General features: G+C 43.9%; 1 protein-coding gene across 1 annotated transcript in view; it reads right to left on the reverse strand.

The window, feature by feature from the left end:
• The window catches only part of CACNA1G (calcium voltage-gated channel subunit alpha1 G), a 151870-nt gene that overhangs the window by 65818 nt on the left and 60551 nt on the right, over positions 1-25501 (reverse strand). The window contains exons 9-16 of the mRNA XM_077832908.1: positions 20534-20685; positions 19264-19449; positions 18272-18386; positions 17114-17269; positions 12299-12367; positions 9175-9268; positions 7946-8130; positions 7304-7735 (exon numbers count right to left, since the gene is read on the reverse strand). Of these exons, the coding sequence (XP_077689034.1) occupies positions 7304-7735; positions 7946-8130; positions 9175-9268; positions 12299-12367; positions 17114-17269; positions 18272-18386; positions 19264-19449; positions 20534-20685 (1389 nt within the window). The remainder of the gene's footprint in view (positions 1-7303; positions 7736-7945; positions 8131-9174; positions 9269-12298; positions 12368-17113; positions 17270-18271; positions 18387-19263; positions 19450-20533; positions 20686-25501) is intronic.

Genomic DNA, 25501 nt, shown 5'->3' on the forward strand with positions numbered 1-25501 from the left:
TTATTCGATTGACTTTAATGGGCTTTGGATCAAGCCCAATGGCATTTTTTATCCTCAAAGAAGATCAGTGTCTTTATCCCTATTTGTAAAATGGAGAAACAGAGGCACAGAGATGTGCAGGGACTTGCTTGTGGTCACTCAGCAGAGTAGTAGCTAAACCTATGATACTTGATTTCCAAGTCCAGTGCCCTACCCAGTAGACTGCTAGTCAAAACTGGCACCTTGGGAGTGCATAAAATGATAGAGTTTAAACACAACCCCGCGCATTCCCCCTAGGAGCTGAGCAATTAGCAGTTTGAGCTGGTTTGGACTGTAAAAACTGGAGCTGTCAGTGTAATTGAGTGGAATGGGTGAAATGCTTTCTGTGCTTATATGCACTCAGCCAGGAGTCTCATTAGCAAGCGTTAATAGCTAGTACAGTGTCCATTTTAATGAAAATGCTTGGTGACAAACTGAACTCTTTGGAAAACGAAAGCCACCTTTCGAAGTTCTAGATAGAACCCTGATAGCTACCTCAGCCCTTGAACATGTAGTAAGGGCTGTGACTTGGTCCAGTTAATATCGTATGCTGGACGGGTTCCAAAAGGATCTATTATTCAAAGCATTTCTGGTATTTATCTTGGGGATTTGAAGTGAATGGTAATGCGTCAGCAGCACAGAATGCCTCTTTATGTTCCTTTTGTCCAGTTTTAATGCCAAAGATATTTTGGGTTTTGTCTAATTGTTGCAGCTAGCAGTTCAAAGGCTACATCAGATAATAAAGGGGAAAAGTGAACTTCCATCATGTCCCTCTATTCAACATGTATGGGAAAGGCTTGGGACATGGATCCATCAGTCATTACTGAAGCTTTGGCTTCCTTATACTAGGCCAAGTTCTGTTCTCTGTTATATCCATGGAAATCTGGAGTCAAAGGAGTTACTCCAGATTTACACCAGTGTAACAGAGCACAGTTTGGCCCACGATCATCTGAGCCAAATCTCTGTGAAATAAAAAATGAGTATTTCCAGCCGACCCCCATCAGATGCTTTCTCTGCAAAGTCCAGATACACAGCATTGCTTACAATCAGCCTGATTGCTGCTGGAGTTTCCATTATGTTCAAAGAGATATATCAATTATGTTATTTAAATCATATCTATTTGTTCATAAGACACACCTGGCCAGGATGAATAAAGATGTGGAAGAACAAGAAGAAAAACAACCACCACCAACCCTTTAATTCAGTTGCTCGTTTCTTAGACAGAATGTTATGAGCATGATCTTGCTGGCCTATTGAAGCTAAACTCCCTCTGTACTCAGTGCCTCTACCCAGTTGACAAAGAGAGACATGCCCCTGGGGTCTATCTGGTGGACAAAACACATGCATAACTCCCATTGATATTAACCAGTGTTATGTTCAAACATCAAAGGGGGAATAGAGAACCCTGTAGAGACTACATTAATGAGATCTATTGAAAAATAGTTTCCTGGTTAGGAATTTCAGATATTATTAATGTGCTTCTAAGGGCAGAAGGGAAGAATGCTGACATTAAAAGATGACTGATATACGTCTTTGAGCAGAGCGACATTGATCTATAAAAATTTTATTATAGGAAAAAAAATCTGCTAATAAACCATCCATGCCTATCAAGTCAACTGAATGCAAGCTAGAAGATGTATTGTGAATCTCAGGACTGGATTATTTCATTCTAAACACTGAGCAGGGGAAGATTGAGATAGTAAAATAGATGATTCCCTTATTGTTGATCTACTTGTTAAAAAACTAGTGCAAAACAGCCAAAGGTGAAAGCAGATGAAAAAGCACAAACAGAATTATTTGCACTTTGCATACGGGGGATTGTGTTTGAAGGGTCTTTTGGTTTGAGACTACGTAGCTTCCCCACTTTCCACTCCTATTTCTCGCTAGCTTGGTTCTACGTTACAATGGACCTTTTGCAGAATGTGGAAATTTCACTGAGTGTGAGAGAGAAAAACCAAAAACTGGACCAGCATATATGAACATCAAAGATCTCAGGTCAGAGTCCAATTGCAGTTACACCTGTATAAATACGGATTTGTATTGGGCCATTATTTCAGTGGAGTTCCTCCAGATTTACACCTGTACAACCAAGAGCAGAATTTGATCCCTTGATTTTATTTTGTGAAGAAGAGTTAATGGGCCTGATTCTGGTCTCACTTATACCAGTGTTAATTGGGCGTGAATTCACTGAAGTCAATAGAGTGACACTAATGTAAACTGGGGCCGGGGTGATCAGAATCTGGCCCTTGTTCTAGTTTTTAGTTCAGTGCAGAAAACATCAAGTACATCCAATAAAGACAGCTTTTTGGGCGTTGCTCCATAAGGGCACATTTAGTCCTCTAGGATCACGTTGATCTAAATAAGAGTCCAGCTTGTTTATTTTCTTTGGAAAAGAACTTGAAATTTCCTCTCATTCTACCCAGGTTAAATTGGGGGGCAAAGACCCCAAAAAGTGACAGGAGGAAATCAGAGCAGGAAGCTCAAAATATGGAGGGAACAAATTCTTTAAGCTGAACAATATTTTCTAGTAACCGCTGTTTCATTATTTGTTTGAAAAAGGAGAAAACTCATGGTCTCTGTGTAAGAATTCAGGAGAACCCTCACAATGAGGATGATCCAAGAAACATGAACCTTATTTTGCCAGAATATAGGACTTTCCATCTCAAAAGTGCACCAAGTGGTTTACAAACTCTTACCAACAGAACCATTGAAACACTGGGAGGGCACTGGTCTAGCAAACAATCCACTTCATTGCACAGCACAATAAAATAGGGATGAGAAGTTTGGCAAAGTACACCAGAGCAAACCCAGATCTTAGAACATTACTACAGGGACTTTAGTCTGTTTACAGTAAATATTTATACTGTGTCCATGGAAAGCAGAGAAGACTAAAGTCTTTAAAACTCTCAGCTTAAAGATGCAGTACGCAATCTAATTCAGAAATTAATTCCAAGATTGCAGTCAGTTACCAATTTACTAGCTGGAAGTTGTAAACTAAGAGATACTGCATACAGTATGTTCTGATGTGCCACTTAGGTGTTTGGTTCAGGTAAGCTGGAAAGAAATCTGGCCTTGAGACAGAAGATGAAAAGTCTCCAGCTAGCAATAAGATCATGATCTTTTGATAATTTTAATAATTATTCTTCTGAGAATAATTACAGGCCCTTTTCTTAGAAATTCCATCTCCAGGGTGACCAAAGTGGTTTGCTGAACTTCTAGGAGGTTAAGAACCAGGTTAAAGCAATCAGTTAAAATTATAGCCTGAGAGTCCACATCTGAGACATAGTGGAATAAATGTATTCTAAAAAAGGAGATTTGTGGCTAGGCAACTATATCTTGGTCAAAACAACCTCGGTTTCTCGTCAGTATGTACTTTGCAATTATGGTAGTCTTTAGCATCCATTAACATTCTCAAAGTTCAATTTTCATTCTCCAATGCCAGTGAACTGTACTAAGATATTTCCACAACCTGCTTCTTTCATAGTCTCAGTATTGCCCCAGCTGCTTCTACAATAATGACTGTTCGCAGACACTTGCCCAGACTAACACTACAATGGAGAATGATGCCTATTTCTGACCCACGCTGGTTGCTCATTGCATCTGAAATGCTCACTAAGGTAGACTAGCTAGTGTTTGTGCTGTGCTGTGTTCTCCAGGACCAGTCAATTTACAACTGACAATTTACAGCATTTCAGAGGCTGGCGGGTGCCTGCCTTTTTCTGCCCACGTATGGATGGCTAATATCCATTTATCTCCTTTCTGGGACAGTAACAGGAGTCACTGCCCAATCTATTGGGGTCACTGGTCTAAGCAGACTAAGGGCTTCTCTACACGTAAAGCACTGAACCTGCGTTGCTGTAGCACTTCAGTGAAGACACTAGCTACACCGATGGGACGGCGTCTCCTGTCAGAGTAGGTAATCCACCTCCGCAAGAGGCGGTAGCTAGATCAATGGGAGAATTCTCCTGTCAACCTAGTGGTGTCTACACCAGGGCTTACGTTGGTTCAATTGTGTCATTCAGGGGTGTGGCTTTTTAACACTCCACAGCAACGTAGCTATACCAACCTAATTTCCTAGAGTAGACAGGCCTAACACACACCACGAACCAAGAAGCTCAAGTTGCAGTGGGGGAGGTTTAGGTTGGATATTAGGAAAAACTTTTTCACTAGGAGGGTGGTGAAGCACTGGAATGCGTTACCTAGGGAGGTGGTGGAATCTCCTTCCTTAGAGGTTTGATAGGTCAGGCTTGATAAAGCCCTGGCTGGGATGATTTAGTTGGGGATTGGTCCTGCTTTGAGGGGTTGGACTAGATGACCTCCTGAGGTCCCTTCCAAACCTGATTCTATTATTCTATGAAGTTCCCCCCTTACCCCCACAAACCTGGCTTCCTGGTTCAGCAGTTAATTCCACACAGTCTTGTGTGCCCAAGTGACATAATCAAATAAAGAAAAGAAATCCTCCCTTATTGGCAGGATGTCCCCACAGCCCCGGTCCTCCCCTTGCCCGGGGAGTGAAGGAAAAAGAAGGCCAGGGCCTTCCCCCAGCCTCCAGTCCTTTCCTCCTTCCAAGGGGCATTCCACCCCATAAGAAACCTCCGGCTTTTCATGATTCCTAGTTCACAAGGCACAGCAGTCAGCAACACTATCCATCTGCCCAGTGGGCCACAGCTCCTCACTCCTAGCCTGATGCGGTCCCTACAGGCTGCACTTTTCTTTCCAGGGCAATGAATGGGGTTTAAGCCTTTCCTTGTTCAGCATGGATTAAAGTTCACCAACCCTACCATAGTCCCCAGTTGTGCTCCCTGCAAACTGAAGGGGAGCAGGACTGGTGGGTCTTTCATGGACATCAGTTTGTGACAAGAACATGGAGACCATTATCCTAAATATCATCAGATTTTGCTGCCATAGTGTCAGTTGCTATCTGCTTAGAGTTTGATTTTAGCTAGTTGTCAAGCCAGCTGCTCAAGAGCTAGGGCAGGCTCACGACTCAGAATAAGCCTAGACCCTTGGTTGAGCCTTATAAGTTTTTAGATTCTGCCTTTATTAGCAATTTGCTATCACCTGTTATTGTCTCATCCTATTTGTAACTCTCCAGATAGGGAGCGAAATTCTCCTGCTGTAACTTACGGAAGATGTTTCAAGGTCTCGTTAGCCTTTGCAACATCCCCATGCAGGTTTTGCTAGCATAATAGAAGAAGGTCAGGGATGAATGAAAGATCTCAATAAAATGAGGTGTTCATGTCACATTTATGCTTGCACGCACAAGGAGATAAAGTTCCAGGAGACCTCCAGATGCTGAGATATGTGGGGAAGGCGGTCAGGAGGCCTTTATTTGATAAGTCACATTCTATGTTCCTTATTGCCTGAAGGCCAAGTTTGGTGCTAACCTCCAACCCACACCCACGCAATCCCCCTGATTTCCCTTAATGGGGCTGGACAGGGTGGATGACAGCTCTCAGTTTGGTTCTTTGTATTTAGATGTATCTCTAGTGCAGTTGCAGTGACTCTAACGCTGAAACTGCTCTGGCATTTACACAAATTGGGCACGGCGTCACAGTACAAATTACACACATTCATTTGAAAGCAGAGATCCAGGGAAAATGTAAAATGGGAAATGCCTCTTAACCACCTCGCATCTCTAATCAGTGCAAAATTACAGCTGATTTTCTCCCCCTGCCATGCTTTTAGCAAACGTTTTCTAAATGGCACTTCTCAGACCTCTGAAAGAGACATACATATTGGACTAATGCATCTTCACGTTGAAATTAATGCGAAGGCTAATGCTGCCTCTATGAGTCTAATAAGTCAATGAGATTAATGGGCCAAATTTGCCCTTGGATATACATCTGCTTCTCCTGTTTACATCAATAGAAATTGCCCTCTCACATCTGAGGGCAGAATTCGACCTTATAGTTGGAGAAAGAGAAACGTACTATTCTCTATTTCAAAGATAGATTTTTTTTCTGAAATAACCAGAGACAGGCAATGCATTTGTGCTGCGTCTACTGCTGGATACTAGAGTGTACAGAAGACCCAACCCCAATCTGTCTGGACATCCCCTCTGGGACCAGGGAGTAACACTAGGTTCCTATGCTGCTGTACTAATGGGAGGGTGTAGACTCATTATACCCTGGTCTCCTCCTATCCCCCCCGCCCAACCCACATCCAGTGCACCTACACAGACTAGCCAAGTGTTACTCAGATAATGCACAGATAGCCAGGCTATGTCCACTGCATGACTTATATCACTTGAAAAACAGAAGTAGAAACCAAATGACACAGCCTTCCTAACAGCTGCACATCCCAGATAGACCACATCAGCCCTCTCCCCTGTATGTTGTCATTTATGGTTCTGCAGAGAAAGCATGTGAGATTTGAGGTTCTCATTGCTCCAGCATGGAACCAGTTCGAACTTGGTGGTTTCATTGAGTTTGCTTGAAGATTTTGGCACTCTTTCTAACCCAAAACTGAAAGCAAAAGTTGCAAGGGGGGGGGAGAGGGAGAAACAGAAAAGTTGGGAAAAACATCAAAGAACAGCTTTGCATGATCTCCTACAAAGTACATCTAAAGCACTAAGAACAGAACGGGCACCACGCTCAGGTCCAAGAGCTAAGATCATCTGGGGCTCCATTCAAAGCCATTCTATTGTGCCTCCTGCTGCAAAGCCCACGTCTCATTTTGTAACCTTCACCCTCCCTGACACCACCCTCCCCCACACCACCCGCTGCAAATTGATAGGTCACGGGGGGTCAGTCCCTTCGAGGGACACAGGTTATGCATCCAGAATGGGCGCTTGTGTCTGTCCAGGCTGATAATGGGTGGAGGTTTCTTGTGGAACAGGAGGAGTGGAAAATGTGTGTTCCAGCCAGGGCTGCAGTGGAACCTAGGTGGAGAAACCTCCAGGGGAAGGAACATAGGCTCTGACTCCGTGGGTTCTCCGGGGCTGGAGCACCCACAGAAAACAAAATAGTGGGTGCTCAGCACCCACTGGCAGCCCCATCGATCAGCTCCTCCACCTCCCCTCCAGCGCCTCCTGCCCGCCGGTGGTCAGCTGTTCAGCAGCATGCAGGAGGTGGGCTTTCATAACCCATGCACCCCCTGTGGCTTTTATGCGGGATTTACATGGTGTTCCTAAGTCTGCTGCTAGAGAGCAGGAGAGATGCACCCAGCTGCAGTGGACTATTGCCCGACGCTCAGCAGCGTTGTTCTGCTAAGGGAATGGGTGTCAGTTAAACACAGGAAAGCCAAGAAGCTTCAGCAGCCACTGGCTGTTGATTTGTCTTACCAGGTTGCCTTCATCATCACCGTCATCGTCGTCCAAATGGAGCTGATGTAACAAGACTCCCGGGGAGGTTTTCCCATTGCAGTCTTGATGCTCTGATGCAGCGGTCCGGCTGCTGTGCAGGCTGCTGGTTCGGTATAGGGAAGGCACCTGCAAGGTATCTTGGAGATCGAACGAGCCTTTAGTTTCCAGCGACGCCATGCGGTGAGGTAAAGAGCCATTAACGCTCCCAGTCCGGCTGGACCTCTCCTCGTCTGAGCTTTCCCCTTCCTCTGAACTCTCCTTTCCATTCCCAGACAAGAGGGATTTGCGCTCCCCACTCTGGCTCCGACGTTTCAGGCTGGGAGCCCGCCCCAGGCTGTTCCAGCTTGACCTGCGACTATTCCAGCTGCTAGCTGCGCTCCAAGGGCTATGGGGGGAGCTCTGTATGCTGGACTAAGGAAGGGACAAGAACATGAAGAGAGTCAACCCAGCATCACTGCCACCATCTCATGCTTGTTCCCAATGGACAGGCCTAGAAATACCAAGGCAGCGAGCACAGTATAAACACCTAGACAGACAGAGCCCACACAGCTGGAAACAGCTGCACAAACCAAACAGAAACAAAGCAGCCACAAAGGGTGATCAAGAAGATGAGCTGCATACCGGTGATTTGAGTTCATAGGCATTGGGATCCATGGAGACACTGCTGGCCCTGCGAGATTCATAGCCCTGAGCTGCATCTCCAAACATGGCACTTTTTGGCATTGGCATTGGCGTGGCAGCTGTGTGGATGATAAGGGGTGGGGTCAGGCTCTTCTTCAGCTCCGGGAGGTCGCTCAGTACCATCACTGGAAGTAACAAGGAGTTTTTAAAGATACTGCAGCTCTAGGAACATTCAATAAACCATCATTCTCCATCACCCTTCAGGTTGCATCCAAAATCAGGGTGACAAAGGACGCGATGGCCCTAAAGGAGCCAGCTCTAATCAGAACATGGGCCAATAACACAATTTCACAAAAAGGAAAGAAGTCTTCAATTAATGGGACAAAGGAGATTTTTAATGAGTGAGTGGGAGGTTGGGTTTTTGTTTTAAAACCAGAAATTGAATGGCACAGGGGCTCAAATAAACTTGTTTACAAGATCAGCAGCCAAGAACAGACATTGATTTGTCATCTGCTGCTTCAGGAGCGCCAGCAATCTGCCAACCATGCCTCCCCAACTTCCCCCTTCCATTAATTTCTTTCGTCTCCCCCCACGCTTTGCTCCCCACAATGTCCCACTCTCTCTTCCTGTAAGCTCTTTCCCTGCTTCCTCTCCCTATGCTCTTCTTCCCCAGTTCTCTTCCCCTTCTGTACTCCTTCCTCCACATTCTTTCAACTGAAGTCTTACAACACTGCTGAGGGTGCTCTGCGGCCCCACACTCTCCCTCTTTCCCCCTGAGCTTCGATGCCCCCAGTTTCTCCTCTTCCGACCTCCCCAAATCTTCTACCTCGTGGACAATAAATATGTCTCCCAGCAAAGCCCACCCTGACCATTCCCTGTGCCCGCTCTCCAAGCATTAGTGCATCACAGCTCTGCTGCCTGTCAAAGTGCTAACTACAGACAGCAGCTCCCTGCTGTTTCCTTCCCCAGTTATAAACCCCATATCCATAGTATATGGGCTGGTTCTTGGGCTTTCCTGGGAGATAACGGACTAACACCATTACATGTATTTGCCTTTGTGTCATGTTCCATGACTCATATTTAAAATCAGTTATACCTTGACAGAGTCTGCAATGGCCCGAGATACTGCTTAAACACTTCCCCAAGAAGGGCTTTCCTCCTTTGGACACGTTGTGTCTCCTATCAAGTGAAGTTGCCTAGAAGGACTAATTTCCAGTGTGGTTACTTACAGGCTGGGTTTGACAAGTTTTTCTTAAGTCCACCCTCTTCTTCCAGGCTATGAGGGAAAAGATCCCCCTCAGAATCAGACTTAGAAGCATCTCCCTAGAGCAAAACAGAGCAGCTTAGCAACCAGGATAATTGGCTATGGGTATGGAAATGCCTTCTGAACAATGGGTCCCATCTCCAAAAACACACCTACTGATCTACTGAAATTAGTACCACAATGGGACATCACCTTCCACACAATGAGGCATGCACATATTTATACCACATACTGTTAACTATACTCCCAACAGGCAGAGCTACCCGAAAAGCAGCCAAGGGCTGGGGTCAGAAGACAACCACTTGACCTCCTCTGCTGGAGTTGCACACTGGGCAGACACTAGGGAAAGGACATAAACCTGATGAATGTTCTTTGGATGAAAAACTGACCCTCCTTGTCCTTGACCATTAATCCAGGGATGGGATTAGAATTGTTTACATACAAGCACTGAACACAGCTCTTTCCAGTGAAGCTTAGAGGAAATAATCCAAACTTCAGCAAGTGGGATAAACAGTGGACTGTAGGTTTCAGCAGATAACTGGGGTCTGTCTCTGAAAAGTTACATAAAGTGCCATAAGAGCACTTGGTATGTAATAGAGCAGATTCCAAAGGGAGACAACGCAAAACAGCGAATTAGGCTTCCCCAAGGTGTCCATTTCACCCAATACTAAGTGGTATAACCATCCTATTTATTTAGGGGGGGTTGTGTCCTGTTGTACGATTTAGAATGCCAGGAGTTGACGAGGGGTTTCTCCTTTTGATCTTGGTCTGTCATCAGAAACCTATCCAGGAAACCAACTCGAGTCCCCCTTGAATGGTGTGTTAAATAATTTACCATTGCTCAAGGCTTCCATTGCTTATTGTGCTCTGCCAATGCCTAGCTCAGACAATGCCCACATCTGACACAGACCGAATCAAAGCCTTCCCAGCTCAGCCCTTTTTGATTCTGTCCATTGGCACTGAGGAAAAATACTTAGGGTGTGGTATAATCGCAATACATCAGCCAGGAATGGAGCTTGCCAGAATTATTTCCACCTGAAGGGGGGTGACTTACTGCTGAAACCATTATTCTGGCAAAATGGCCCCCTCCCTTAGTATGATGTATCTTGGGGAGGGGAAGGGGGAAGAGTGGAAATGCAATGACAAGAAAGAAGCCAAGCAGAATCTTACTTTAGCTCTAGGAGAATCTAGGTGCACAAGAGAACCCAGCACCTACAGTGAAGACTAAGCTGCACCACTAGCCCTGGTCCACCCTAATGAAGTTTGGTGCTTGGGTACATGTTTGATTTTAAAAGCCAGAACAGGCTTTAGCTAGGAAAGTGCTAGAGTGGCAGACTGAAGGAGATGACATTCAATACAAGACCCAGGCCTGTGCTCCTTACTCAGGCAAAGCCCACCTAGAAACTCAATGGGAGTTTTGTTTGACTAAAGAGTCCAGGGTTGGGCCCACATTCTCAAAGAAAAACACCCTTTCTTTGGTTCAGCCTAACAGTTATGTTTTCTCCAATCACACCATGGACTCTCTCAGAGAAGTGTCATCACAAAAACAGAGAGCGTGAAAGGAAGCCCTTGCCTTTTAAAATTTCTTCCTGTCCTGCAGGATCACCCTGTTATTTGAGGAAACTCACCCTGCAAGGCCGGTAGTATTTTAAAGGGCCAGGACTGCCACTTTCAAGAAGGAATATTAAATTAACATTGGCTTGAATTTAGATGAATTTTTAAATTCTCTGCCTCTTTATTGGAATGTGGACTTCAAGTATTCTCTCCCAGAAAGCCTGCCACTTCATTTCTCCTTAATGGGTCATTAAAAACTAATGAGCAATGCAAATAGGTTTCATTACTTAATTTGTGTTCCTCAAATATTCTGTCACTGACAAGGGGTGCACTCTCGGGTGCGGTAAGAGATGCACATTAATAAGGAGGAGCAGGACCACGCGGGGATTGCAAACTTCCGTCCCCACAGCACCAAACCCCATCATTTTGAAGCATCCCACTCTAGCTGTACCAGAATATATCATCACCCCCTTTAATACAGCGTGTGATATATTAAGTGCGGCTGCAGGCAAGCATCTCACCGCAGGGCCTCGTGGTCATTACCTGTTCTTTTGCTCCCAGTTTGCCTTTCTGTATGGAAAAGGGTTTATGAGAGAACATGGAGTTAAAATCCCTTTGAAATATGAGAGAATGTTGAGATGGACCATATGGCACAGTGGCTATATCAGCATGTACGAAAGAGGGCAGAATGTACCTGAACACACTAGAAAGTGCTTTTGTGCTAAAGTAAAAGCCAGAGCTTCCAGGACAGAAAAGAAGTGAAAAAGGAAAGATGCATGAGAAGGGAAGGGTCAGGTGGGTAAAGGGCAGGGGAGACAGGGTTTGGTTTGTGCTCGGTTTCATAGTTTCATAAATTTTAAGGCCAGAAGGGACCATTATGATCATCTAACCTGACCTCCTGCATAACACAGGCCAGAGAATGTCACCCAGCGATTCCAGCATCCAGCCCATAAATGCCTGGTGGAGCTAGAGCATTTCTTCCACCAGTGACTACCGCAGCTGCCTCAATGCTAATATTGACTTCTCCAGAGCACAGCGCTCTGACACACAAGTGTCCACAGACAGCCTTGATTCTAGGTCCTTTCAGTCTTTGGCAGTTCTCGCCACTCCGCCACATGCAGCTAGAGGGGCTGGGGCAGACGTGCATGAGGTGGGTGAGGTTTTGTCCGGAAGCAGGGAGCAGCGTGCGTGATCAGGGAGGTGTTTGATAAGCATGCCTGGGAAACAGCATCATCCATGCCTCGGGTTTACAAGGGGCAGGCGGAAGGGGAGGGGGGTTAAAAGAGGCATCGAGGCCTGTACAGAAAAGATGCAGGAAGCCAGAACAGTTTCAGGTGATACTGGGGAGTCTGTGTTGACCTGTCTGACTCCACAAAGAAGAAAGAGACTTAAAATCAAGGCTTGCTTGACAATGACGACAAAAGGAACGACAGCTATACAATGAGAACAGCGTCATGGTGTGTGAGCAGTCACCACAGAGAGAGACAACTACCAAACGGCGCATTTGGGTGGGTTCATGCTGAGTTCTTACGTACCACCGACGAGTCGACAGGCAGCTGAATACAGCTTAACTGCCCACTCGCGTCTTCTCGCTTGGTGATTTCCTGAAGTAAAAATGGGGGAAGGGTGGGGGTTGATTTTTTTACAATTTCAGCATCAAAATTGAGAGTGGATCAAAAAGAGAGAGAGAGAAAGAGAAAAGGAAGAAAAGTAAAAAGAAAAAAGGGTAGAGAAGGGTAATGTGTACCCATCAGCGACAATTTCATACCAAGATTAAAAAGCAGAATAGGTCACAACACACTGGACTAGTCAGATGCGGCTGACTTTGTTCAGTGCAAGGAAAGGATGAAAGATAGCGCAGCCCTTAGAAGAGATCATCCTTACCTTTAAAATAAGTGTTTCAAAAGGAGTATTTGATTTAGCTCCAACGTGAGAGCTGTTCACGTTAATGAAATACCGTCAGATTATCAAAACCATGTATGCTCAGGTTTTTTGTGGCTGCAAAATGAGATCTGTATTTATTATGCTGTCATTAGGCAGCAATGCATGTTTTTAATTAACATATAATACTGATCCCATTAAAGCCAAATGAAATAGCTAGTTCAAGGGAAGCCATCAGAAACTTTTATAGATTAGATATGTTGTTACTCTGACTGGGCCCAATCAAATCTCATTGAAATCAGTGGGCACTTGATCTATTGACTTCAGTGGGTTTTGGATCAGGCCCTGTGGGTTGTGTCTGAGTAATGACTCTAGGATTGGGCCCCCAATACCTCAAAAACAACATTTTTGTACCTACTTTATCCTTTTCCACTTGTAAAACACTTATCAGTACTCCTCTTTGCATTTGCCCTTCCATACGGAAAGTTGACTTGACAGACTTGTGTTTACTTCTCAGCATATTCAAGCATGTTTGGAGACACGTGCAGCTTTGGGAAAGCATTTTTAAATTCAGCTGCACATTACAGAGGCAGTAAGAGGAGTTTGTATATTATTTTTGGTGTCTCTCTCACCTATCACACTGAGATCTTGGCGCAGGTTATGAGCTGAGTAAAATTTTTCAATCAACATTTTGCTACGAAAAATGCAGATTCAGGTCAACCAAAAAAACCAAACCAATGTTGTGTATATTCTGTAGGTTTTGGTGAAATTGTTTCAGTCAAATAAAAAAACCCAAAACCCCAATTTTTTTTAAAAAGCAAAATGTTTTGTTTCAACATTTTCTAAACAAAACATTTTGACTTTTCCTTTTGAAATGACTTTTTATTTCAAAATTACCTTTAATTTTAAAAAGGGAAAGAAATCTCAATCTAAGCACAAGGTTTATTTGACCCAAAACATTTTTTTTATTTTTTGATTCACCAAACAATTCAAAAAAATGTTATTTCTGTTGAACCCAAAACAATTTTTCCCTGATTTTTTGAAATTGCCAATGAATTGAAAAATCCATTATTTGCACAGCACTTGCTATGACAACTGGGCTAATTTCTTGGCAATGAGGTACTGGATTTTGCATCCCTCTATACATTAGAACAATATTTAAGAACAGTAAGTTAAAATTTGGATCCAAACAGGGATAGCAATGTCTTTCCAGGCATATATTGTACATATAATTTAAAGTATTATCAAATTTGATTATAATAAAAAGACACATGAATAACCCAGCAAAAGATTAAACACACAATTATCCTTCATAAGGATAATCCCAATGAAACTGACTAGAGTGTAAAAAGTAAAGGACGTGACAAAAATACAGTACAAAATCTAAATAATTGATGAGTGAAAATTGATTGTTTTCTTCTGTTTGAGTCCCAGGAGAAGTCAAGGTTCTGTTGTCTCAGACTGTTTAGCCATGGTCTGGTACTACACCACAGACCCTGGGTTTTTATCTTTGTTAATGTATAAAGCACGCAAGTGCTCTGCATTCATACACTACCCCGTCCTCACTGAACCTTGGTTGCTTTGTGATGGGAAAGGTGGAATTAAAGAACAACAGACACAAAGAAGGGAGATGAGACAAACTAGCAACTGAGGATTGCCAGAGACAAGAAAAGAAACCAAAGGGAACATGAAATTGAGAGGATTACCAATGGAAGAATATGCTTCAGAGATAACATTATCATGAAGTCCCTCAGGAGAGAAGCTTTATGTCTGACAAAAAGCTCTCTTACCAGGAGTCATTGTTTGTTTCAGAGATAAATCCCCAGGGCAGAGACTGGATAGTTCACTCAAGTAATATCGTGTTAGCAACTCTATCAAATGGAGTCACACAGCTCATCTTTCACACCTTAGAGCTGCTGTGGTTTCAGGCACAAATTCTGAATCTAAGTAATTCACAGAATGTACATTAAAGAAACCCCAGGCTGCAGAAAATCCTGTGTGTGCCCTTTGCGTGCAATAGCCAGGTTACAACGAAATACAGGGATCTCTGTTGAAAGTTTGGAATCGGTTCTTTTTCTTTCTTAACCACATATGTACATCTGCTGCTTAGCAACCAAAAGGCCTGCAAAGGCATGCACTAACATTAACAAGGTGTTTGCAGCTGGAGGAAAGGCGCTCAAGGATTGGAGAGATAAAGGCAGAAGCAACACATTCTGTGAAGAAATCTGAAGGACAATGAAATAAAAAAAACCAAACAAATAAACCAGGAATAGAGGGTCAAGGACCCAGGAATGATCACCTGAGATAAAAGCTTGGTGTTATTTTCAACAGGAGATGATCTCATCTAATTTCACTTAGGAGATGGCCCCCTGGTATGCGTGGTAGCAAGAAATGGAAACATTTTTGGTTGTAAAGCTGAATAAAATGGTCAGGAGCAGATCCTCAGCTGATGTAAGGAGATGTAGCTCTACTGAAGTCAATAGAGTAATGCCGGTTTACACCAGCTGAGGATCTGTCTCACCATATCCAGCAAACATCCACTCTACCTACCTGCCTGCCTAAGAAAAACTGCTGTTGAACTGAGGTTTGTGCACAAGATTTCATTTTACGAGAAGACTACAGCAAACGTCTTACCATTCGCATGAGGAAGGGGGAGATGACCATATATTACAAAAGTCTGAGACACAAAAGGGCCAAATTCCAATCATAGTGACACTGGTGTAAATCTGGAGTAACTACATCAGTATCAATGAATAGGAATGACACAAACTTAACAGATATCAGAATTTGGAACTAAGACCCGAGGCCAGGTTTTGGCCTCAGTTACACCAGTGCAAGACTCTGATTAAGGGATGCACTTAAGCACATGCTTAACTTTAGGTATGTGTATACATACCATTGACTTCAAGTTAAGCATGTGTGTTAGTGCTTTCCGGAATTGGGGCCTAAATCAGGCGTAACTCCCATCTTTAATGGAGTCACTCCGGATTTACAGTAGTGGTTTTAAGATCAGAATCTGATCCCTCCATTCCAATGTCTAGAGGCAAACTAATTTCCTCAAAAAACAACTGCATTTGCACTCTCAGTGAAATGCTGTTATGCTGTTTTAAAAAAGTTAGGTCCTTTTCTTTACTGGTAGTTGCAGCAAGTGATATTTCAATCAGGTGGCCATTCTAGAATCCGTGAACAAGACTGACCAGAGAGAGGTTGAGTTTCAAGTCAGACATCACTGCACAAGACGACAAGTTGTTGGGTTTTTTTGTTTTTTTTACCCGTGCTTACTTTTACTTAGGCAAAGTACATGCCACCTCCTGAAAAGAAATCTTTTGTTCAGAAGAACATGACAGTGACCTTAACTCCATTTTCCATAACAGAGCAGACAACTTCCAGAGAGAGATGGATATAATAATAGGCAATTCAAAACAACACACTAACCCAGTGTGAAATGACAACACACATACCTACAGCCTCATTCCAGAACTATATAACAAATTATCCCCTTAAACGGCACTTGGAAAATATCAAAACAATCAGGTTGTATAAATAGCTAGTTATGGGTGTGATGGATTATTATGGCACAGGGAGCTGACAAACTTTAATGTTTATTATTTCCTCAACACACGTATCCATCAGCTAAGACATCGCTCTAAATTACAGCCTGTACTACTAGATACTGATGAATAGTGCTGGCTTGTACTTCCTTATCTAAGCCCTTCTGCAAAGTGTAAAGTTCTCTCTTCTCCTTCTTCATGAACATTTTTATTTTTATTTTTTTTTGCTTCTGTTAGCCTGTAGAGACCTGGGTCATAGGCAGCCCTGGTTGTCTGCTAGTTTCAGGGAGTCTGTTATATATTCATTCACCATGAACTGCATAGTTAGAAAGACACAGGGGTCAAGTTCAATTCAGATCTAAGACCTCTTTGCTGACTTCCCATAGATACTTATGGAAGGTAGAGGATATTTAACAGAGGCTCCCAGCCCTGAGACTCAATTGACAACCTAGGAACAATGAAGTGTAAAAATGTGCTAAAGTGTCACTGAGCCGCAAGCAGGAAGAGATCCACAACACAGACCATCCAAAGAGATAATAATGTCACTAATCTCACCAGCCTGCATAACTTTATAGGGATGGCTTTTAATCTGACTCCCAAACACAATGAAGCCCTTTCAAAGACATTCTTAGAGCATTTTATTCCATCAGCACTGACTGACTCACAGCTGAATCCTTGCAATTATATTAATGCTAACATAGCTTTTCATTTAAGCTCAGTTAAACAGCCTGGTTTATTGCACTTGGTCCTAGCTAAGAAACAGAAAAAATAAGAGCTAATTTTTTCTCCCCCCCCCCTCTCTATTTAAGTTAATCATTTTCCCTTTTGTAAATCTAAATTCCAGATGGATGTTGGTTCTAGACCCTCCCTCGCTCTGGAAACAAAGAGATAAAGAGGGGAGTCTCCAAAAGGTTTTACCTCAGTCTGGAAACCTTCCACCAGGATGGCCACCAATAGATTGAAGAGAACGTAATTCCCAAACGTCATGAGGGCGATGAAGTAGAGAGCAGCCCAGGAAGAGGTAGATGCCATGCCGTTGTAGAGGACCTTGTTCCAGTCTTCTTGAGTCAGGATCTATAGAGAAGGGACACCGTGAGCATGAAGGGACATCACAACAGTCCAACATTCACTAGTAACCCAGTGTTTGGGTTATTGACTAGGGACACTCATCTTTCCTACATGCTCTTACTTATGCTCCAGGTTGACAGAGCTGTAGGTCTTCAGCCTTAAACAGGCAAACACCCTACTCTTGGGGAAACCAGCACGCTGGTAATATGTAATACTAATGCTGTAAAATTGCTGCTTCTCAACAGCCCTGTAAGGGAGAGAAGTGCACTCACGTTCCAGATGGGCACAGAAGGATTGTTACTTAGCTCAGGTCTCCAAATGAATCACAGCAAAGGCAGGGATAGCACCTGATTCCCCGCCCTCCCCCGCCCCCCCTTCCCCACACGCTAACCCCAAGGGCCTCAAGCTGCCCTAACTCTGTGCATGGAACTCCAGTTGATATCAAGGTCCATACAGAGCTTTAAATGACTGCCATGTAGCATGCACTGGCATTTTGTTCTCTCTGTAAAGACAGATGAAGATCCACCTAAGACTTGGAATACACAGTCCAGATTTGCCAACAGCAATACATTACACAGTACGAATTATTGCCATAAAGCAGATTCTCCTCACTATGGAGAATCCAGGCTGGCTGTCTTGCTTTGAAGCTCTCACTGGACTTGTGTCAGCCTTGCTCGCAGACCTGTCCTTTTACTCATACTAATTACCCCTCTGTCACTCCTCACAATCTTACCACTGCTCCTGCAAGAGCCTTCTCTTCTGCAGCTTTTGGCATCTCCTGGAGTTCCCCTTTCATCCGATCTCCATTTCTTGTCTTGTATCATCAGAAAACGTTTCCTCCTCCCCACCCGCATTGATACATTTTGGTTTCTCTCCCCCGCAGCTATTAGTTTTATTGAGCTCTGTAGGGCATTGTGGAAAGCAAACCTAAACTCTTCCACCTCCCCCCCCCGCCCACCCCTTACAGACCCAAAGTGTGTGCTTGGTAAGGAGTTCTTGCTGTTGTACCTGGAAAACAGTGACAATGGCCCACAGCAAGGAGTCAAAGTTCTTCCTGTCTGGCAGGGTGTCTCCATCTCGCTCTGAAGCAAACTTACAGCCAAAGAGATGCATCCCCAGGATACTGAGCACAAGAAGAAGGCAAGACAAGGTTGAAGATGATGTTAAGAGAGCAGCATAAAGTGGTGGACCTCTGTGTCTCAGGATACTGTCTGCCTAGCAAACAGATATTGGGAGCAAAACTTCCCTCCATGGAAGAAAGAGAGCCTTAATTTGCTTCCTGCCAACTCTCCCATTAGTATATCTTGGGCAAGGCCAGCCTTACCCCTGTATATTAGGGACAGGCTCATCCGGGGTTGGATTTCAAGCAGGTTTGACTTATTAGAAAGATCGGAGTCATTTTCAATATCTGCACCTGGGTTTGGATTTCCAACACCCCCAAAGTTCTGAGCTGCTTGAATCTCAAGTGGATCCAATCCCAAATCTTTTGCACAGAGAGAAAAGGCAAAGAAATGATGCAAAGGGGATAAAAGAACCATGTGTGAATGAGAGTGACTTGGTTGGGTTTATTCTAGGCACATTCCCTTCTCTGCCCTTTGAAAGACAGTGTTTTGGTTAAGGCTTCTGGCTTGCTCTCTGGACAGTAGCAGGAACGTGATGTCATATGCTTGCTGCCTTGGGGTGATGCCCATGGAGGAATCACCCAACAGAAGGGATTTCCCTTGAGAACACCCTCACAAACACAGACGTGACGTTTGGCAAGAATTGCAAGATTCCAGCCAGGGGCTAATCTGCAGTGCCCATACCTGTTATGGAGGCTACTGTGCTTCTCATTCAGCAGTTCACTTCAAGAGACCACAGTCAGAGTTATTTACTTATGTGAGCAATCATGAAACCTATGGATTCTCTTCACATTCTCGTGTAGTCCGTGGACCAGAAACTTAAAGTACAGAGCCAGGGCAGGGCATGAAAGGAAATCAGAGTCTTTGCCACATACTCACCTAAAGATGAAGATGAAAAGCATCAGTAACATGCAGAAGGTGGCCACATTGTCCATGGTCTTCATAAGGACCACTAGCTGGCGCTGGAGGGCAGGCATGAAGCGGACCAGCTTCAGGACTCGCATCAGACGGAACGTCCGCAGAACTGACAGGCCCCCACCTTGCTGTCCCACTATCTCCCAGACGCTAAGGAAGAAAAGAGATTTACAGTGTGGGCCTTAGTGTGGAAAAGGAAGCACTGAACATAAATGCATGTAGACAGCAATGAGAGAAAGGCAGAGAGAAGTGAAAGGAAAGATCCGCTCTCCAAGCTGGTGAAGCTCAGAGAAAACAGGGATGTGAAGTAGGAGCCTGTCAGGAAGGTCTGTATGGACAGTGCCTTCTGATACCTGAATTAGTGTCAGATTTGCAAAGAGTGGAGTCCCATTAGAGCATGCCAAAAACATGCCTGTAAATCACTGAGTGCATCTGCATGCACAATTACAGTGTCCGCATGTGCCCAGTAGGCACAAAAACCCAACAAGACATTTGTCAGCTAAAGCTATTTTGGGTCTAAACTTCCCCAATATCTGGAGGTGTTTGGATCCAGGATTTGTTGTTTAGGGCTCTCTCTAGAAAAACAAACAAAATCGAAACCAAGCAACCAAAAACCCACAAAGCAAGCCATGGCATGTAGGGGTGTGGGCGGTCATTTGTCTATAGGTATGTTTGATAATATACAGTAGATGGTATAAAATATGTTGCAGCAAATTAATCAACACTGCAGAGGGAACCAGTGATGGTCCATTATGGTTCTTACAGATGGTGAAAATATGATCCAAGGAATCAAATTCATCATATTAATGATGCACAGAAGTCAGAGAGACGGGGTGTGTATACTTTGAGGTGCGGGGGAGGAATATGAAAGAGGAACTCAGAAATAGGCATAGATATGAGGGAGCTGAAAGGACAAATGCTATTAAATAAGGCTCTGAATGAGGTATCACAAAAAATCATGGCTGGGCACACGGAAAACTTTGGCCAAGGGCCATTATACTAAGGATAGCTGTGTATATAATAAACTACCAAAGACAGGAACAAGGTGGGTTGCTACAGAGAGTTTTCAGAAGAGTAGAGAATTTATGGAGAAACAACAATATGGGGTACAAAAGCTAACACAGGAGCACAGAGGCCTAAGTGACCCAGAAAGGCCATTCTATCCATTATCCTCTGTTTTAATTCAACTGTCCAGTTAAGAGAAACCCTTGTAAGCAGAACACCATGCTTGTACCTGATCACTACAATGATCCCATCAAAAATGTTGTATGGATTTTTGATGTAGCCAAATGGACCATACACGAGGACTTTCAGCAGCATCTCCAGGGCAAAGAGGCTTGTGAAGACAATATTGCTGATCTCCAGGGCATTGGTGAGTTCCTCAGGCTGCGATTAAGAACAAAAAAAAAGGGGGGGGGAAGTAGTTACATGATACAAATCTACTCTCTAGAGGTGCTCAGATTTAGACCACAAAATAGACCAGGGCCAATTACAGGAGGATGCAAATAGTAATGTAAAATGCATGTCACTAAAAGTGTAATTTATAGCTGAGTAAAAGAGCATGATAGCAGATGGAAAAACTCCAACGACAGTGTAAGATATAGCACTTATTATAGATTACAGAGGTAAATCCACCCATTAACTCCACATTAACTACAGTGTCACCACTTTGATGCCTGGTGTGATGCCATCAACCATAGTCATTCTTGCTGGTGCAACAGTCCTTTGTAGACCATGTGCATTTGATTGATTAATACTGTAACAGGAGGAGACAGTTGTAACACTGTCCAACAGAGAAATTGAGCATTATCTGTAACTCACACACAGATTATCCAATACAGAGGGGCAAACCAGAGTGTTTTCTCATACACATCAATTATGGGTCTATTCTTTAATTTACTAGGTATCTTAATCTTACATAAAGACTAAAGCTAAGATTTTCAAACGTCATTAGTGATTGTAGGTTCCTAACTTGAGATGCCTCAAAGGAACCTGACTTCCAGAAAGTGCTGAGCACCCTCAATATGATATACCTTTAAGGTGTCTCAAATTGAGAACCTAAAAATGGAGGTACCCCAAAATCATTAGACACTTTTGAAAATCTTACTCTGCACCTACTCTCTAAACAGAATTAGGCAAAGATACAAGCAACTGGCAACAGGGTCTTATAATGGGAAGGATCAGGAAACCTTAATAATAGGTGGGGCTACCAGGCCTGCATATAATACTTTGAGCTTCTCTAGTGCCTTTCACCTGGGGATCTCAAAGCACTTTACAAACACTAATTAAGCCTCTTGATATCCATGTGAGCTAGGCCCCAATTATGATAAACACATTACAGAAGAGTAAATGGAGGCACAAAGAGTGAATTATCTAAGGTCACACAGTGACTCTATAGCAGAGCTAGAAATAGAACCTGGGAGCTCAGCTCTGACTCTCATTCTCCTGAGTTAGGTCCCAATCAGCAAAGTATCTAAGCATGTAAAATTTAAGCAAAGCAACTTTACAACTGACAAAATAAGAAGAGGAATATCCTAAAATTAGCTGGCAATTTAATCTGTGACCTGGCGCCACTGTAGCATGTGCTGGAGGGCTATAAATAAAAGAGTTCCCACTTTTCTGAAACCATGCAAGACAGGAACAGGGGTGGTTCAAGGACATCACCGTAGCTTTACACAGAATGTGGTCACTTGCAATCATTTGTGTCTCAGTGCACCAAGATACCACAGTGAACGGGTGCTTTATAAATACACAGATTAGACCGACAAAGCCATTTTTTGCACTGAATTCTCTATCTTTGTTTCTCGATGTCTAAATCTCCACAGACGTACGCTGAATCTTATATTTCACTTTGCCTTCCGCCCTCCTGGCATAATATTTACTCTGTAAACTTGGACCAAAATTGTTCTGACATCAGAATGTAATCCCTCCGGACTTGCACCGACAATGGCAGGAGTTTGTTATAACAAAGTTAAATCCCTATCTAGTGATTGGGAAAATGGCTGTGTCCAAAAAAAAAAAAAAAAAATGTTATGGAAGGGAATTACTGGGTGTGCTTAGCAGATATTGTTTGGGCACTTCAGATCCCTCAGCCATTTCAAAGTGCTTTTGATTCCCTTCGTGACATCAACAGCACTCAGCCCACGAAAGAGGCCGGATCTCAGAAAATATTTACTTTTTCAAGAACAAAAGGGGTGGAAGGCAAAAGATTTAAATGTGCTGAAGACAAACCAGAGGGAAAGAAAACAAAGGGTTATTTATCGATTCACAGCTTGTTGTGTCACTCTCATCAGTAACTAAACCCTGGGGCTAGAGTTTGACATTACTTTTCTTGCTGATCTTAAGTTAAAATAAAACTGCTTTAACTCATGCTATTAAACACACTCTTGGTTTAAAATGATAGATGTCCTGGAACACACACACACACACACAATCATAAATCGGCCGAGAACTTGTATGTCAAGCGCCACCGCAGGACAATTTCAAAAGCCTGCACGTGTCATGAAAACTGCCAACTCATTCACAACTGCAGAGGCTCAGAGACAGCCTGTGCTGTTATTTTCATTATGGCAGCTATTTCACTATGCAAGGAAACGTGCTCTTGGAATCTTTCCTCCTCATGCATCACCGCCAGTAATTTGGAGCCTATAGGCCACAGTCTGCCATCAACTACACTTGTGCAATCCTTTGGCCATGAAAAACATGTTACAGTGTGTCTGCCGAACAGGGTTGCCCATGTATAACTGAGGGAAAAATCTGGCCCTTCAATGAGACCCCAGTGAACTCTGCTGACTGTCATGAACCAGGCTAGAACCCGGCTCCCTCTCCCATTGCCAAGCTATCCACTCCTGGAGGAGGCAGGAAGAAACATTAAAAAATGCAGACAGTCAAGGAGGTGATCTAAGATTAATTACAAAAAAGTAATAATACTTTGCACTCAACTGGCGCCTTCTATCTGCTAGGGGTACAGGTACCATCCCCATTTTACAGATGGAGAAACTAAGACAGAGAGAGGCCAACTGATTACCCCAGGTCACACCATGAACTAAAGGCAGACCTGCTAGTAGATTTTATGGCTGGGATTTCCCAAAGAGCTTAGGGATTTAGGCTTCAAACTCCCACTGAAATTCAATGGGAGCTGGGCACCTAACTCCCTTAGGTTCTTTGACGTCCCATTCAAACCCGATTGCTCTCTTAAAAGCAACAGCTAGGTAAACAGAGGCAGACAGCTGAGGCTGCACTCCCCACATGAAAGACGTGCATAAAGCAAGCCATTAAAGGCACCTGATCCAGGAGATGTCTAATCACAACACATCCCGGACACTGGTTCTTTGTTTACAAGTGCCCTGCAGTAGCTTTAACCCTGGTAAGATGAGAGAGAAGTACAGGGACCTGTCAGCGGGAATCAGCCAGTCTCCCCACTCATTGACAGAAGGACCGGAAAGCATCGTTAATAATCAGCCCCCGCTCAGAAGGGCTTCACCTGACACATGCTGTTGTAAATCATCTCAGAAAGCAACATCCTAAGGTGACAAAAATCTGTAATTGGTGTCACTGCTCTGGCTGGAGTTCAAGCTGTGGGAAAATCATTCTGGAGCCAGAGAGGTGGTCTGGGAGCTGAAGTGGGGACTACAGGCGGCTTATGTTGTTTATCTGGCAGGAAAGCCATTAGATGTGAGATTTGAAAATAACCTGCTTCCTGCATTACAAAGAGCAAAGATGTCACCCTGTAGCCTGCGTCACTCATTAGTGGGCTCTCCGTATCCTCTAACTCCAAGTACTTTCAGAGCTGGGGGGGGCGGGCAGGGGGTAGAGACAAGGATGGGCAGTGCAGATGCTGGGAGCCTGGTATCCCTCATACCAGCATCTATGCTATGGCAGAGGGTTTATCCTTTGCTTTCATCAAACAACGCCTGAGGAAAAATAAAATCCATCCATTTCCTCTTCCTCTGAATCCCGTCATGGCTCTCCCATGGCTCTCGACGTGAACAGAGGCCACATAACAACTCTCAAGGAAAAACCACCCATATTCAGTCTGTAGTGCTTTCCATTCAGCCTTCCTTTCATGAGCATCATATTCACCATATCTTTGTTTACCAAAGTACACGTGGCCTGAGACTATCAAAGCTGCCTAGGGGGATTTGGACCTGAGATTCCCAGTTGAGGGTCCAAATCCCCATAGGCAGTTTGACCAGTCTCAGCTGTCCAGTTTCCACAAAGAGAGACATACAAAAATATGACTTTCAGAAGACTCTCCTGACATAGGATATGTCTACACTGCTGTCAAAGGTATGACCGCAGCACACATAGACCCACCAGAGCTAGCTCTGATCTAGTGAGTGCAAATACCAATGTAAAGATCTATGGATCTAGAACCCAGCGTTGTATAATCCTAGGCGGCAGATGCCTCCACATCACCCCCCAGAGAGCCAAGCTGAGCAGCATCCAACAATTACTGGATTCATAGATATTTAGGTCAGAAGGGACCATTACGATCATCTAGTCTGACCTCCTGCACAACGCAGGCCACAGAATTTCACCCACCACTCCTGCGAAAACCCTCTCACCTATGTCTGAGCTATGGAAGTCCTCAAATCGTGGTTTAAGGGCTAGGTACTGCAGGAAATGCCAGTCAAAGAGGCCAGAGTGACAGAACTCTGTGGCTGCCTGATTGGTACACATCAACTATTAACCATTTAAACCAGGCAGTTGCCCAAAGGACCCAGCTAAGCAACAATGCAGACTCTGCCTTGCTATTGCTACAGGCCTCGTCTTTTGCCCCATCTTGCTCCAGACTCTTGCCTTTGATCCTGGCCCAGTGGACACTACTGGGTGAGCTGCCTGTGCCTCGGTCACTACAACTAACACAGTGAGCTGCAGCAGCATGAACTTCAGCTTGCCTGGGACCCTGAATAATTACGTGAGTGGCTAGCTTGCGCTGAAGTCTTTCATGCTGTAGGTTCACTGCTATTGGTACTCACACTAGCTAGATTAAAGCTAGTAGAGATCTCTCTTCGCGTGCTGCAATCCAAACCTCCAGCTGCCATGTAGACATACCTTAAGAGATGGTGAACATGTCAAGTGCTCTCTTTAGAGATATTGACATAATATGCCTGGGATAGTCAAAGATTCCTGACAAAGAACCAGTTGCTAGGATATGTTGCGAAGTAGGAAAGAGAGTTACACATCCAAGACCAAGTTG

The sequence above is a fragment of the Eretmochelys imbricata genome, chromosome 14 (assembly GCF_965152235.1).
Source record: "Eretmochelys imbricata isolate rEreImb1 chromosome 14, rEreImb1.hap1, whole genome shotgun sequence".
NCBI lineage: Eukaryota > Metazoa > Chordata > Testudines > Cheloniidae > Eretmochelys > Eretmochelys imbricata.